The sequence below is a fragment of the Mastigoproctus giganteus genome, chromosome 5 (genome assembly GCF_048544385.1).
Source record: "Mastigoproctus giganteus isolate SK-2022 chromosome 5, ASM4854438v1, whole genome shotgun sequence".
NCBI lineage: Eukaryota > Metazoa > Arthropoda > Arachnida > Uropygi > Thelyphonidae > Mastigoproctus > Mastigoproctus giganteus.
Genome location: NC_143579.1, coordinates 3,960,355 through 3,974,769, shown reverse-complemented (window position 1 = coordinate 3,974,769; position 14,415 = coordinate 3,960,355). Strand labels below are relative to the sequence as shown.

General features: G+C 37.1%; 1 protein-coding gene across 1 annotated transcript in view; it reads left to right on the top strand.

Moving 5' to 3' along the window:
* LOC150085135 (cilia- and flagella-associated protein 251-like) overlaps positions 1-14,415 on the top strand; it is a 198,207-nt gene that overhangs the window by 16,216 nt on the left and 167,576 nt on the right. The window contains exon 2 of the mRNA XM_090373840.1: positions 2,030-2,156. Coding sequence (XP_090229966.1) covers positions 2,030-2,156 — 127 coding nt within the window. The remainder of the gene's footprint in view (positions 1-2,029; positions 2,157-14,415) is intronic.

The window sequence follows — 14,415 nt, the reverse complement described above, 5'->3', positions numbered from 1 at the left end:
TTTTCTAGCAGGGATAAGGAGGTGATTATTCCCTTGTATAAGGCAATGGTTAGGCCACATCTTGAGTACTGTATACAGGTCTGGAGGCCTCATTTCAAGAAGGATGTAGAGCTGCTGGAACGGGTACAGAGAAGGGCAACAAGATTAGTAAATGGAACAAAGTGTTGCTCTTACGAAGAAAGGCTTAAGTTTTGCAAATTACAGAGTCTGGAGACTAGGCACCGGCGAGGTGATCTGATAGAGGTGTATAAGGCTTTGAATGGTTTGAGCATGCTCAATGCCAATGGGATTCTTCATCTTGCTCAGAATAATCACCTCAGAGGGCATAAATTCAAATTGAGGAAGGACGGATGTCGGATAGATGTGCGGAAATTTGCCTTTGGCCAGCGGGTGGTTGGTTGGTGGAACCGACTTCCATCACTTGTTGTTGAAGTTGATAGCCTAAACAAATTTAAAGCTCAACTGGATAGGTATTTCGAACGAACGGAGGGGTGAAATGGGAGTGGGGTTTTTTTTTTTTTTTTTTTGGCTGATGCTGAATAAGCTTGCTTTCTTGCATCATATGCCTCTACTAATGCTAATGCTAAAGCCTTGAATGGTTTGAGCATGCTCAGGGCTGATGGAATTCTTCCTCTTGCTCAGAATAATCATTTGAAAGGGCATAAATTCAAATTGAGGAAAGACTGATGTAGGATAGATGTGCGGAAGTTTGCTTTTAGCCAGCGGGTGGTTGGTTGATGGAACAGACTTCCATCCTTTGTTGTGGAAGTTGATAGCCTAAATAAATTTAAGGCTGAGCTGGACAGGTACTTGGAATGAATGGAGGGGTGAAATGGGAGCGTGTTTTTTTTTTTTAGTTAATGCTGCATAAGCTTGCTTTCTTGCTTCATATGCCTCTACTAATGCTAATGCTAAAATCTCTGTCCTCATTTCGAGAGGTTGACAGACACCCACTTCTTTGTCATCACAAACATCGTCACATCTATCTTTGAGCTGCTCATACCATTCAAACACAGTGGTACAACTTAATGTTTCATCACCATAAAAGTTTTTAATATTTATAAATTATTACATGAATTTATGTTTCTGTTGCTGATCTTTCCAGTTTGGGAAAATCTGCAGCAGAAACAATATTTGATATTCATTCATTGCTCCATTACAAAATCACGACACAAAATGTTAACGCTACTAATGAAACTGTTGTTACTTGCAACCTGTCAGCCTACTGAACAATCTCTCTACCACCTTCTGTTGGAAGGTGGTATTTCGAACTACAACATTCCACTTCTGCTTATTTTCAAACTCGTCAAACATTACAGCAACAGCACTAGTCTGGGAACTTTATTGCCTCATCTTATATATCGCTGAAATATTTCTTAAACAGGGGAACAACTAAATCATATTGAAAAGGTAAGAATAAAACTACTGAAATTGTAGAACATGCATATATCTATATAAAAGTGTTCTTATTAAAAGTAATTCTGCTACCATGAGAATGAAAGGAATTTTACCAAAAGAAATATAAAAGAGACCATTAGAAAATTTAATAATCACACAATAAATAGAAAAAATAGTAGCGGTATTGAAGATATTTGATTGTACCTAATTGGACCTTATAATCATTTTACATGTGCAGTTCCTATAGGCTAAATATTTGTGTTGCCACAGGGCAAATATTTTAGTTAGTACCCTGTTGAAATGTATTTATGCAATTTGTTTATAGTGGTGGTGCAGTTATATTTAATTCCTTGTCTCTGTATTCAATTTTTCTTGATGAAAATAACCCCATGAAGACAATAACTCATTAAAAGCATGATTAAGGAAAAGCTATCATGTTTCTATAAATTTCCAGGGAACTTGAAATAAAAGCATGTCCTGACTTGACTTTTGGCTTAACTTCTATGCCACAGATTATTTAAACTTATATAAACATGTAAGGAATGCATAATCCATAAAACAATATTTATATTCATATAATAAATTATAAGCCATTCTTTTAACTTAATTTTTTTGTGCAGTTCACTTGCAGTTCCATCATTCTTAGTTGGTACTAGTTCTGGCTTGTGCGGATATCTATCAGTTCCAAAGTCAGAAATGTTGGTTGTGCATCACAGTCGTCCTTACACACTTCGAGCAGTTTGCACTCATAGTTCTAAGTAAGTAAGTATTCTGCAAAACTGAATTTCTGTTAAGTCAGTATTGTATTATATATTGGCAATTGTATATTATTTTTAGAATTAACTCTGTGTATACAATCGGAATATTTAGAAAATTTATGTATTACAATTTGGAAAATTTTGATATTTCAATGTTAGTTAAAGGGTGACATTTTGAAAATTAGATTATCTTCTGAAGCAAATTGCTAAACAATTGAGCTACTTGTTAATTAAACTACAAGCTGTCCATTTCTACAACGACAAATAGAAGCTTGTTCCAGCAATAAACCACCCATTGGTTGAAGGAACACTTCTGCACATCTATTCTGCAACCATCCCTTCTCAATTTGAATTTAGGCCCTCTCATGTGCATAAATTCAAATTGTGGAAGGATGGATGGTTGCAGAATAGATGTGCAGCAGCCAATGAGTGATTGGTTGCTGGAACAAACCATCCATTGTTGTGGAAGTGGATAGTTTGAATAAATTCAAGGAAGAACTAGACACACTATTGGATGGGATGGATAGGTGAAATGGGATTTTTTTTTTTTTTGGCTGATGCTGTATAAGGTTTGCTTTCTAGCATCATTTGCCACTATTAATACTAATATTAATTTTGCTGTAAATTGGATAAGTTAAAAGTACTTATATCAGTAACAATGGATGAATTTGTTAGTGCATTGGCTGGTATCCCTTTCAAATGAATTTTATATAATGGGGTAAATGAATTGACTTTTGTTTAGGGGAAAAAATTATCTTAGAAGGAAATAAAGTAATCTCTGAAACATCAGACTAAACTAATATCGTATCCTTTAAATTTTCTAAATTCTGATAAACTGTTGTTTTAAAGCTTGTTATAAACTTTATACACAGAATTTTAATACTATGTTAAGAAAATAAAGATGCCTTTTAACTGGATATTGCATGTTTTTCTAGAATATACAGCCAGTTTCTTTTCTGAAATAATTGTTCAATACAATTTTTTTTTTAACCTTACAGAGGAGTACCACAAAGCTGGGAGATATTTTGGTTATCGTAAATTTTTGGTTCTAAAATTTAATTTTTAGGTGTATTTGCAAATGCATAAAGCACCTATTAACTTAACCGTATCCATCTGTCTGCCCATACATATGTAATAATTCAACTCTGAAATGAACAGATGTTCATGAAATTTTATATTTGCATCTTCTAGAAAGATTTGTCAAGCCATACCAACTTTTCTCAAAAGTAAAGAAATAGAAATTCAGCAAATGTTTTTTTTTTTCCACACACACACACACACACACACACACACACACACACACACACACACACACACACACACACACACATATAATGTAGATATGTTTTGAATGTTCAGTTGGTCCTTATATTTTAAATCCAATTCCAAATCTGCAGTCCCCACTACCACACAGAAATATTTGCCATAAATTTGGAATGATAGATTTGATCCGATCAAAATTTCTGGACTTATTTAGAATGTACTTAGTAATCTCTACATAAATCCTATGATTATGAAATACCTCAGGTATTTCATAATCATAGTACATCAGGGGTTAAGAACTCCTATACTAAACTCAAGAAGTATTTTCCAAAACTTTTACAAAAATCCTATCTCCCTTTGAATGTAGGATAGCATTAGCATTAGTAGAGGCACGTGATGCAAGAAAGCAAGCTTATACAGCATCAGCCAAAAAAAAAATCCCCCTCATTTCACTGATCCATTTGTTCCAAATGTTTGTCTAGTTCTGCCTTCAATTTATTTAAGCTATCAACTTCAACAACAACAGATGGAAGTTTGTTCTAGTTAATTGCTGGAACAAACTTCCATCTCTTTTTGTCATTAACATTAGCATTAGTAGCGACAAATGATGCAAGAAAGCAAGCTTATACAGCATCAGCCAAGAAAAAAAAGAAAAAAAACCAACACTCCCATTTCACTTATTCGTTCCCTCCAATAGTTTGTCTAGTTCTGAATTTATTTTAAGCTATCAACTCCCATAACAACAAATGAAAGTTTGTTCTTCTGGCTAAAGGCAAGCACATCTGTTCTGCAACCGTCCTTCCTTAATTTGAATTTTTGCCCCCTCATGTGTAGTCTGAGCAAGAGGAAGAATCCCATCAGCAATGAGCTTGCTCAATCCATTCAGCGCCTTCTTAAACAACTCAGTCATATCACCACACAGGTGCCTAGTCTCCAGACACTGCAATTTACAGAATTCAAGCCTTTCTTGGCAAGTGCACCCCTTTGTTCCCCTCACCAATCTCATTGCCCTTCTCTGTACTCATTCCAGCAGCTCTACATACTTCCTAAAATGCTGCCTCCAAACCTGTATCCAGTAATCAATATACAGGCAGGCCTCGCTTAACGCGAGTTCGATTAACATGGTTTTCAGTTACCGCGATCGGAAAAAATGATACCACTTTTTACTTTACGCGATTCAAATTTCCAGTTAACGCGATCTTTTATTTCTGATAGTTGAAAAAGATTCGAATCGCGCACTAAATGTCTGACTGCCAATAAACAAGCGTTTGTCCGCTTCCCGCCTCAGTGTGTTCCATCAACTAAGTAGACGTGTTACTTGTTTGTCTCCACCTAATAAATTCACGTGCAGACGTATTTAAAAATTCTAATTTTCTACCCCTGTTAATTATGGATAAAAGAAAGAGTGAAAAACAACGTGATTGTAATAAAAAAAAACGAAAAGTTATTACTTTAGCTGATAAACTTGAAGTTATTAAAAAACATGAACGTGGTGCAAACCATGCGAAAATCGTAAGAGATCTAGGATACAGTGAGTCTACCGTACGAACTATCTTGAGCCGTAAGAACGAATATAAAGAGAAAGGTAAAGTTTCATCATCTTCTTTTGTCTTACAAAATACCAGAAACAGAACTCTAATAATGTGTCTGCAATTCTGCCCAGACACGATAGGAGGGAGTATATGATGAGAGCCCTGTCAATCAATTCGGCCCTGGAAAGATTGTGCAGGGCTCAAGGGGTAGAATTTTTTTCAGCCTGGTCTGTACTTGTTAACAGGAGAGACTGCTTCTACAGGGATGGGATACACTTAAATAGAAAGGGTGCAAGAATGTTTGCTGATGCTATCGAGGCAATGTTAGGTGGGTCGGAAAACTGCTAGATTGGGGGGATACAAGGACTAATAGATTAACAGTAGCCACTGGCAGAGGTGAAAGTGATTCTTGCACTGCTTCTATTGGAATGAGCCGCAGCCTGGAAAATAAGATGCAGGATATTTCAGAGACTGCTGGGAATCATTGGGGTACAAGTAAACACATGGGTTATTATTATTATTATTATTATTATTAATATCCACATGATGCAAGGAAGCCTGGGGCTTATGCTGCACCAGGAAAAAAAAAAAAAAATTTCCCGAGTAACCCTGAGAGAGAGAGAGAGAGAGAGAGAGAGAGAGAGAGAGAGAGAGTCAAAAGTAGAAGGGAATCACCAAGAAAGAGAAGAATGATGATATCCAGCTCAGGACCCTGGGTGTGCCAAGCCCATACTCACCAGATGTGAGCCCCCGGGGATGGTTTGTGTTAGGGTAGCTAAGAAAAAGAACAGGTGCATGTATACTTGTGTGTACACCAATGCTAGGAGTTTAGTAAATAAATTTGATGAATTTGAGGTATTGCTCAAAACATCAAAGGCAGATATTGTGGGGATTTCAGAGACGTGGTGTCACACAGATATAAGAAATGCAGAACTGGAATTTGGGGAGTACAATGTCCACAGAAAGGATAGACAGGATAGGAAGGGAGGAGGGGTTATGCTATTAGTTAAAAAACACATAAAATCCAAGGAAGTGAAGCCAGTCGACATCGCTGGACAGTGCAGTGTCGAGTCAGTTTGGTGTGACATAAGCATTGGGAGATCAAAATTGAGAGTAGGAGTGTGCTATAGGCCTAATGACTCTGATGAGTATAATAAGAAACTGTTCGGAGAAATAGAGTGGGCCAGTAAATCAGAGAGTCTTATAATGGGGGATTTTAATTTCCCAGATATTGACTGGAATTTGGGGGCTGGTCACTCACACAGTAGCAAGGCTTTTGTGGATTTATTGGATGATTGTTTTCTACATCAGCATGTTCGGGAGGCAACTAGAGGGAGTAATACTCTTGATTTGATTATCAGTAGTGATTCTTCATGCATTAAGAATCTGCAGATAAATGAACCACTTGGTGGCAGTGATCACAGTGTGCTGAAGTGGGAGTTACTCAAAGAGGTAACTACCATTAGGGGTAAAGGGAAGGGGTATTGCTTTCGTAAAGGCGACTACAATGGACTGAGACAGTATTTAAATTCTATACAGTGGGATCAACTGATGATATTGCCAACAGCAAATTCAAAATGGGAAGCATTCAAAGAACTTATTGTGGAAGCTACTAGGCTTTACATACCAACTAAGAAATATTGTTCAAGGTTTAGGCCTAAATGGTTGTCAGATGAACTAATGAGGCATATGGCAGAGAAGAAAAATGCATGGGATACATACAAATTAACACGTGACACGGACGCCTATGATAGATACAAGTTGATCTGTAACCAAGTTACAAAGGAGGTTAGGCAGGCGAAGGCAGATTACGAGAGATCCTTGGCAAGGGATGCGAAGAAAAACAGCAAAGAGTTCTTTACTTATGTAAACTCTAGAAGGAAGGGGATGAATCAGATTGGTCCACTTGAGATCGATGGGTCAACTGTTGATGACCCTGCTCGGGTAGCTAACAAACTAAATGAATATTTTGCATCGACATTCACACATGAGGAGTTATTCAGCGAGGGGAATGCCAGAGGTGTATTCAATTCTAGCAGTAAGCTAGAGAATCTTGTAATAACTGAGAGCAAAGTGGAGGAGAAATTGTTGAAGATAAACACAAGAAAGGCACCTGGGGTGGATGGGATCTATCCAGTTATATTAAAGGAGGCAGCAAAGGAGGTAAACAAACCCTTAGCCATAATTATGAGAGCTTCCTTGGACTCAGGGGAGGTACCCACAGACCGGAGATGTGCAAATGTGACCCCAATTCACAAAGGAGGATCAAAGGCTGACACAAGTAATTATAGACCTGTGAGTTTAACTTCTGTTCCAGGAAAATTAATGGAGTCACTAGTTAAAAAAGCACTGCAGGATAATTTAGACAAGACTTCAGCTATGGCTCGGACACAGCATGGTTTTGTTAAGGGGAAGTCTTGCCTGACCAACTTGATTGGATACTATGATGCAGTCACAAAGGAACTGGATGCAGGGAATAACTTTGATATTATATACTTGGATCTTAGAAAGGCTTTTGATACTGTTGCACATGGAAGACTGCTGCACAAATTGGAGCAGTGTGGCATTGGAGGCAAGTTGCTGCTATGGATAAAGGGGTGGTTGAGGGGGAGAAGACAGAGAGTGGTAATCAATGGACACTGCTCATCGTGGACTAATGTTATTAGTGGAGTCCCTCAGGGTTCAGTATTGGGGCCTTTATTGTTTTCTGTATTTATAAATGATATTGATGATGGTATATCAGGCTTAATGTCCAAGTTTGCAGACGATACGAAGGTTGGCAGGGTTGTCAAGGACACTACTGACACTATGCTGCTGCAACAGGATTTGGAAAGGTTGAGCAGATGGGCTTCGAGGTGGCAAATGAAGTTTAACATTGACAAATGTAAAGTACTACATATGGGAAACAGCAACCCCAGAGCAGCGTATCAACTCTGTGGTACTACACTGACAGTGGTAGAGAATGAAAGGGACCTGGGGGTGGTGGTGCAGGCAGATATGAAGTTCTCTGAGCAGTGCAGACGAGCTGCAAGAGTAGCTCATGGTGTATTGTCAATGATATATAGGAATTTTTCTAGCAGGGATAAGGAGGTGATTATTCCCTTGTATAAGGCAATGGTCAGGCCACACTTAGAGTACTGTATACAGGCCTGGAGGCCTCATTTCAGGAAGGATGTAGAGCTGCTGGAACGAGTACAGAGAAGGGCAACTAGATTGGTGAATGGGACAAAGGGGTTCTCTTACGAAGAAAGGCTTAAGTTTTGCAAATTACAGTGTCTGGAAACTAGGCACCAGCGGGGTGATCTGATAGAGGTGTACAAAGCCTTGAATGGTTTGAGCATGCTCAATGCTGATGGGATTCTTCCTCTAGCTCAGAAAAATCACCTGAGAGGGCATAAATTCAAATTGAGGAAAGACAGATGTAGGATAGATGTGCGGAAATTTGCCTTTAGCCAGCGGCTGGTTGGTGGGTGGAACAGACTTCCATCCCTTGTCGTGGAAGTTGATAGCCTAAATAAGTTTAAGGCTCAGCTGGACAGGTATTTCGAACGAACAGAGGGGTGAAGTGGAAGTGGTTATTTTTATTTATTTATGTTACTTTTTTTTTTTTTTTTTTTTTTGGCTGATGCTGCATAAGCTTGCTTTCTTGCATCAAATGCCTCTACTAATGCTAATGCTAATGCTAATGCTAATGCTAATGATTGAAATGGAAAGTCTTTTATCAATTAAGATAGAAGATTGCAATCAAAAAAAGAATTCCATTATCTAAGGACAATATTCAGAGCAAAGCTATTAACCTTTTTACTAAGCTCAAAGAAACAAAATATCAAGGGGAGACTGAAATGTTTGTTGCTAGTTCAGGGTGGTTTGGACGTTTCAAAAATCGAGCACAACTGCATAATGTTAAAGTAACAGGGGAAGCTGCTAGTGCTGATGAAGATGCTGCAGCCAAATTTCCTGCAGAATTGCAAAAAATAATTCAGGATGCTGAATACGACGATCGGCAAATATTTAATGTAGACGAAATGGGCGTATTTTGGAAACGGATGCCAACTAAAACTTATTTGGCTGCAAATGAAGCATCACAACCTGGGTATAAAGTCTCAAAAGATCGACTAACACTTTTATTAGGAGGTAACACTGAAGGTGATTTTAAATTGAAACCCATGCTTGTGTACCGTGCACAAAATCCTAGGGCTTTAAAAGGATACAGCCATCGCACTCTTCCAGTCATTTTTAGTTCAAATAAAAAAGCATGGATGACCAAAGCCCTATTTGAAGACTGGTTTACATCTTATTTCTGTCCAACAGTTGAAGCCTATTGCAAGAAAAATAATCTTACTTTTAAAGCTCTGTTGCTTTTAGATAATGCACCTGGACATCCTTCTGCACTTGGTGACTTAAATGAAAATGTGAAAGTTATTTTTTTACCGGCGAATACGACTTCGTTATTGCAACCCATGGACCAGGGGACGATTGCAACTTTCAAGGCTTACTATCTCCGCAGAACCTTTGCACAGGCACTTGAAGCTATAACAGGAGATAATGCAATTTCTGTACCAGAATTTTGGAAAAAATATAACATACGATTGGCCATTGAAAACATTCATGCAGCATGGGAAGAAGTGACAGCCAGCAATATGAGAGCAGTTTGGAAGCATCTTTTACCCCGCGCAAACGATTTTACTTGCTTCAAAGATGCAGTTCAAAAAGTTATTGAAGACATAACTAATATTGGTAATGAACTTGGTTTCAAAGGCTTGGATGCGGCTAACGTTCGAGAATCACTGAATTCGCATTTAGAACAGCTAAGTGTCAATGATCTCCTTCAAATAGAGCAACAGTGTGCGCACGAAGAAGCTGAAGAAAAAGAGTGTGAACCAGATAAAAATGTTACCTCAAAGGAGAGATAACGGTAAAAGAACTAGGCGAAATCTTTGGTATCGCAGAGAACCTTAAACAAAAGGTAATGGATGTTGATCCTAACATCGAAAGAAGCATGTTATTTCGCCAGGGCCTAGAGAAGCTTGTTATCGGCTATCGGAAATTGTATGATGAAAAAACGAAAGCCAAAACTGTTCAAACGACTGTGTTCAAATATTTCTGTAGCAAATAGTTAGTTTCTCCATTATATATTTTGAACAATAAACATTTAATTCTATAATTTTTATTATCTTTTACATGGCATGCAGTTAAAAAGTTATTTAAAAGGTATTATTTAAAAGTTATTTAAAATTCTTTATGGACATTCCAGAAGGTCAAGTACCAATTATAATTTTTCCTATTGGTTATGATATTCGATTAACGCGTTTCCGTTTTGCGCGATGCGCTCGCGGGATGAATTAATCGCGTTAATCGAGGCCCGCCTGTATTGTGGAAGTTGATAGCTTAAATAAATTCAAGGCAGAACTAGACAAACATTTGGAATGAATGGATCAGTGAAATGGGTAGAGTGGATTTTTTTTTTTTTTTTGGCTGATGCTGTGTAAGAGTGCCTCTACTAATGCTATCCCACTTTCCTCTGAAAGGGCGATAGGATTTTTGTAAAAGTTTTGGAAAATACTTCTTGAATTTAGTATAGGAGTTTTTAACCCCTGAAGTACATTTCATTTCATAATCATATTTCTGGATTATCAGTAGGTAATGCCATTTAACACATTTGCCACATTACTCTGATTGGAGGAATGATATGTGGAGTGCAGCAGATGTGCAGAAAATAAAAATTTTTGCAGTAATAAGCACTGCATGTCTACTCTTCAAAAAACACATTCACTGCTTTTTGAAGAGTAACCATTAGCTACCAACTGGACGTGAATATGAATGCTAACAAAAAGTTATAGTAAGAAAGTGTCTCACCCCCATCTCAACGTTTTCTATTGCTGTTTTTTCATTGATGAACATTAAGGACACATCAACTCTGATTAATGTATTGACTGTGCTGGTTCAATATGGGAAGTATTATTTTTGTTGCTGTATAAGCTTGCTTTCTTGCATCATTTGCCACTACTAATACTAATAGTTTAGTTGCTATCATCTGAATTCTCAAATACCAAAAAGGTGTTAATTATAAAATACAACCTGCATTTTAGCACTCTTATAGATTCCATATGTGGGGTAAAACACTCTTACAAATGGGGCAGCCTTCCTATATTTGTTGGACTGTTTAAAGCACAGATATACTGGATTAACCTTGAGGTGCATGCATAAATGTCAAGCAAATGTTAGACCTGTGAACTGTTAGATAAATAATAACTGAGAATTATTTCTCAGTTGATACAATGCACGCCAAAAAGCTTTTCAAGAAGCATTTCCTAAAGAGATAGTACAAAGCAAATCAATTATACATCTCTTAATGAAACTTTTTTTTGAAACTGATAACATTAACTAACTGAAATCTTAATAAGAAATGTTCTGTTCTAATTAGATATTATCACTGTCAATCACTGTGAAAATTCACTCAACAGAAGAATATACCTTTAGGCAGTGTTCAACAAATCATTAAAGAAGCCTGAAGCTCAAGGCCTTTTTTCTAGCCAAAGAACTTCATTTCTGAGCATATTATATTTAAATTATTCATAGCTTTGTTACTGTAGCTGGTTCAAAATTTGTTTGCGGTAATATTTTCTTACTGGAGTGATTTGATTTCAATGCAAACTTTCTGCCCTTCAGTAGTGACCAGTTGCTTGTAACCAGACTAGAGTTCCCCACAGTGGGTGACTTGTTTCCAATCACTTGATCCCATAGGAGCTAGTTGTTGTTGTCAGCAACTTTATTCTCAGGGGAAACAAGAAATATATTATGCAAAAAGGATTGGTGGAATAGGACCAGGGTATGTCTGCCAGGGGTAAAAGTTAATGATGTTGTAGAGCAGATATCATCTTTTAATGGCACAAAAGTTGTCACTAATGACATTAACAGTAGATGATCTGCAGACTTACTTAACAAGTACAGGTCAATGTTGAATAAAGTTGCGAGTTAGGGTAAAATTTGAAAGTTTCTACAATTCTGCCCAGACACAATAGGAGGAGTATATGATGAGAGCCTTGTCAATTTTTATCAGCATGGTCTGTGCTTGATAACAGGAGAGACTGCTTCTAAAGGGATGAGATATACTTAAATAGAAATGCAAGAATATTTGCTGATGCTATCGGGGCAGTGTTAGGTGGGTCTGAAAACTGCTAGCTTGGGGGATACACAGACAAATAGATTTACAGTAGCCACAGCAGAAGTGAAAATGATTCTTGCACTGGTTATATTGGAATGAGCAGCAGCCTGGAAAGCAAGGTGCTGGGGATTTTCAAGAACTGCTGGTAGTCATCATGGAAGAAGTATACTTGCATGTACACCAATGCTAGGAGTATAGTAAACAAATTCCTTGAATTATTCTCAGATTGAGAGTAATTTATGAGAAAGTCAGGCAGAGATTGAAAATTTTTTAATTTGATTTTAACTTGGGTATAAAATAAAAAGTCAATCAAGTGTAAAGTTAGTCACTAAATCGCTGTTTTGAAAGTTTAATAAAATGTTATAAATTAGCTTACTAATTTAATGAATATATTTCTATCATTGTAATTACACTGTTTCTTATCAGTTTTATCTTTACATAATTTAGTAAAGGCTGCAGGGTCCAATGCAGGCACTGAAATAATTTGAGTGTTGTTCACATTTTTCATTTAGTTTCTTTGTTGATGTCAGTTTGATCAAGTGATAATTCTAATTTCTTCTAGTGATTAGAGGCAACTTGCAGCCTTCAAGTCTTGGGCTTTTGAGATAACACTGCTATCCATGAGTTGATGAATTGCTGATATCATTTTAAAATAAATATATTAAAATATAAATATTAAATAATTTTAATATATAAATAGCACAACAGAAATGTGAATCTGCTACATATTTAAAAGGCACCATCGTAGATCATTTAGTTTTGGATACTTTGTTCACTCTAGCAACAGAAATTGACTTTCAAGTTTTAAGGCTTGGGCTTATTTTTCTCTGCTGATTGGAGCAAATGTGACCCAGGGGTTGAAGTTACATAAATTTTTTCTTTTGTTTAATTAGAAATTTTTCTTCCGAACACACTTTGCTGCTCATTTAGACTTAATACATTATTCACTGGTTGCCATAAATTGCCAATTGACATATTAAATTTTGTAACAGCTGTCAGTTACAAAAGCTGTCAGTACCTTGAGTTTTAAATAAACAGTAGATTTGCCTTTTTGGTGAACACATAATTTTAATATAAACAGTTTAAAACTGTTTATATTAAAATTATATTAGCAACTTAGATAAACTTGTGGATAGCAGTGTCATATGTAGTATATGGTAATCGTTTTGATGGACAAAATCAAAGACTAGTGCACACAACTTCAAAATCATAATTTACAATTTTTTTTTTTTTTTTTTATGAAAACCCCAAACGCGAGGGGTATTAGAACCTATAGTACTTAGTACCATGCTTGGGCTGAAGGTTGAGAAGATGAAAGAAGATATTTGTTGACATCAAACTTGAACTTCTGTAGACTGTAATTTTCAGGAAATACGTATGAAGGAAGGTTGTTCCAGAAAACGGCAGTTGAATGAATAAACGAGGAAGATGAAAAGTTGGTTCTGTGAGTTTGAAGTTGGACAGTAAATGGATGTTGGCTAGTGGCGGCATGTGTTCAGACTGTTTTGAAAGTGAGAGAGAGAGAGAGAGAGAGAGAGAGGAAATTATAGAAGCCAATTCAGAAGAACAGTGCCCACGGAAGTATCTGTAGAAAAGGCATGCAGCAGAAACAGTACATCTATGAGACAGCAAGTGGAGAGACTCTGTTAGAGAGGAGTCATTAATTAACCTAACTGCCCTCTTCTGAATGGAATCTAGAAGCCTGAGAGAGGTTTTGGGGGCACTGTTCCAGATGTGGGAACAAAATTCCATGATGAGCGGATTTGCAATTTGTACAGATTGAACAGCTGTTTGGAAGAAAAGTAACAAAAGAGAACAGATAACAAAAGAGAAAAATCAATATTTGTAATGTGCTTGTGCCAAGAGAGAGATTAGAAGTAAGGGTAATCCCCAAAAGAGATATATCATCTTGCCTAGAGATCGGAGTATCACCAAAGATAAGCATAGGAGCAGAAGAATCCTTTTTGCGAGGTATAAGACAAGACTGAGGTTTAGAAGGATTGAAATCAACTGTCTTTGCTCCACTGGAAAATTACCTGGAGATCGGCATTTATGGAATTGATAGTGGATATTCGAGAAGTTGAAGCTGATTGAGTGGGGCAAGGTTTCTCAAAGTGGAATGCAATGTGCTATCATCGGAAAAACTATGGATAGAATTTCCAGTCAATGGAAGAAGATCATTAATATACAAGAGGAAAAGAATGGGGGGAAAGAACTGAACCTTGGGGGAAACCAGCATCAGTGGAGAAGTTAGAAGACAAAGCCATCTGCCATCACCCTCAGTGAGTGATCAGAGAGA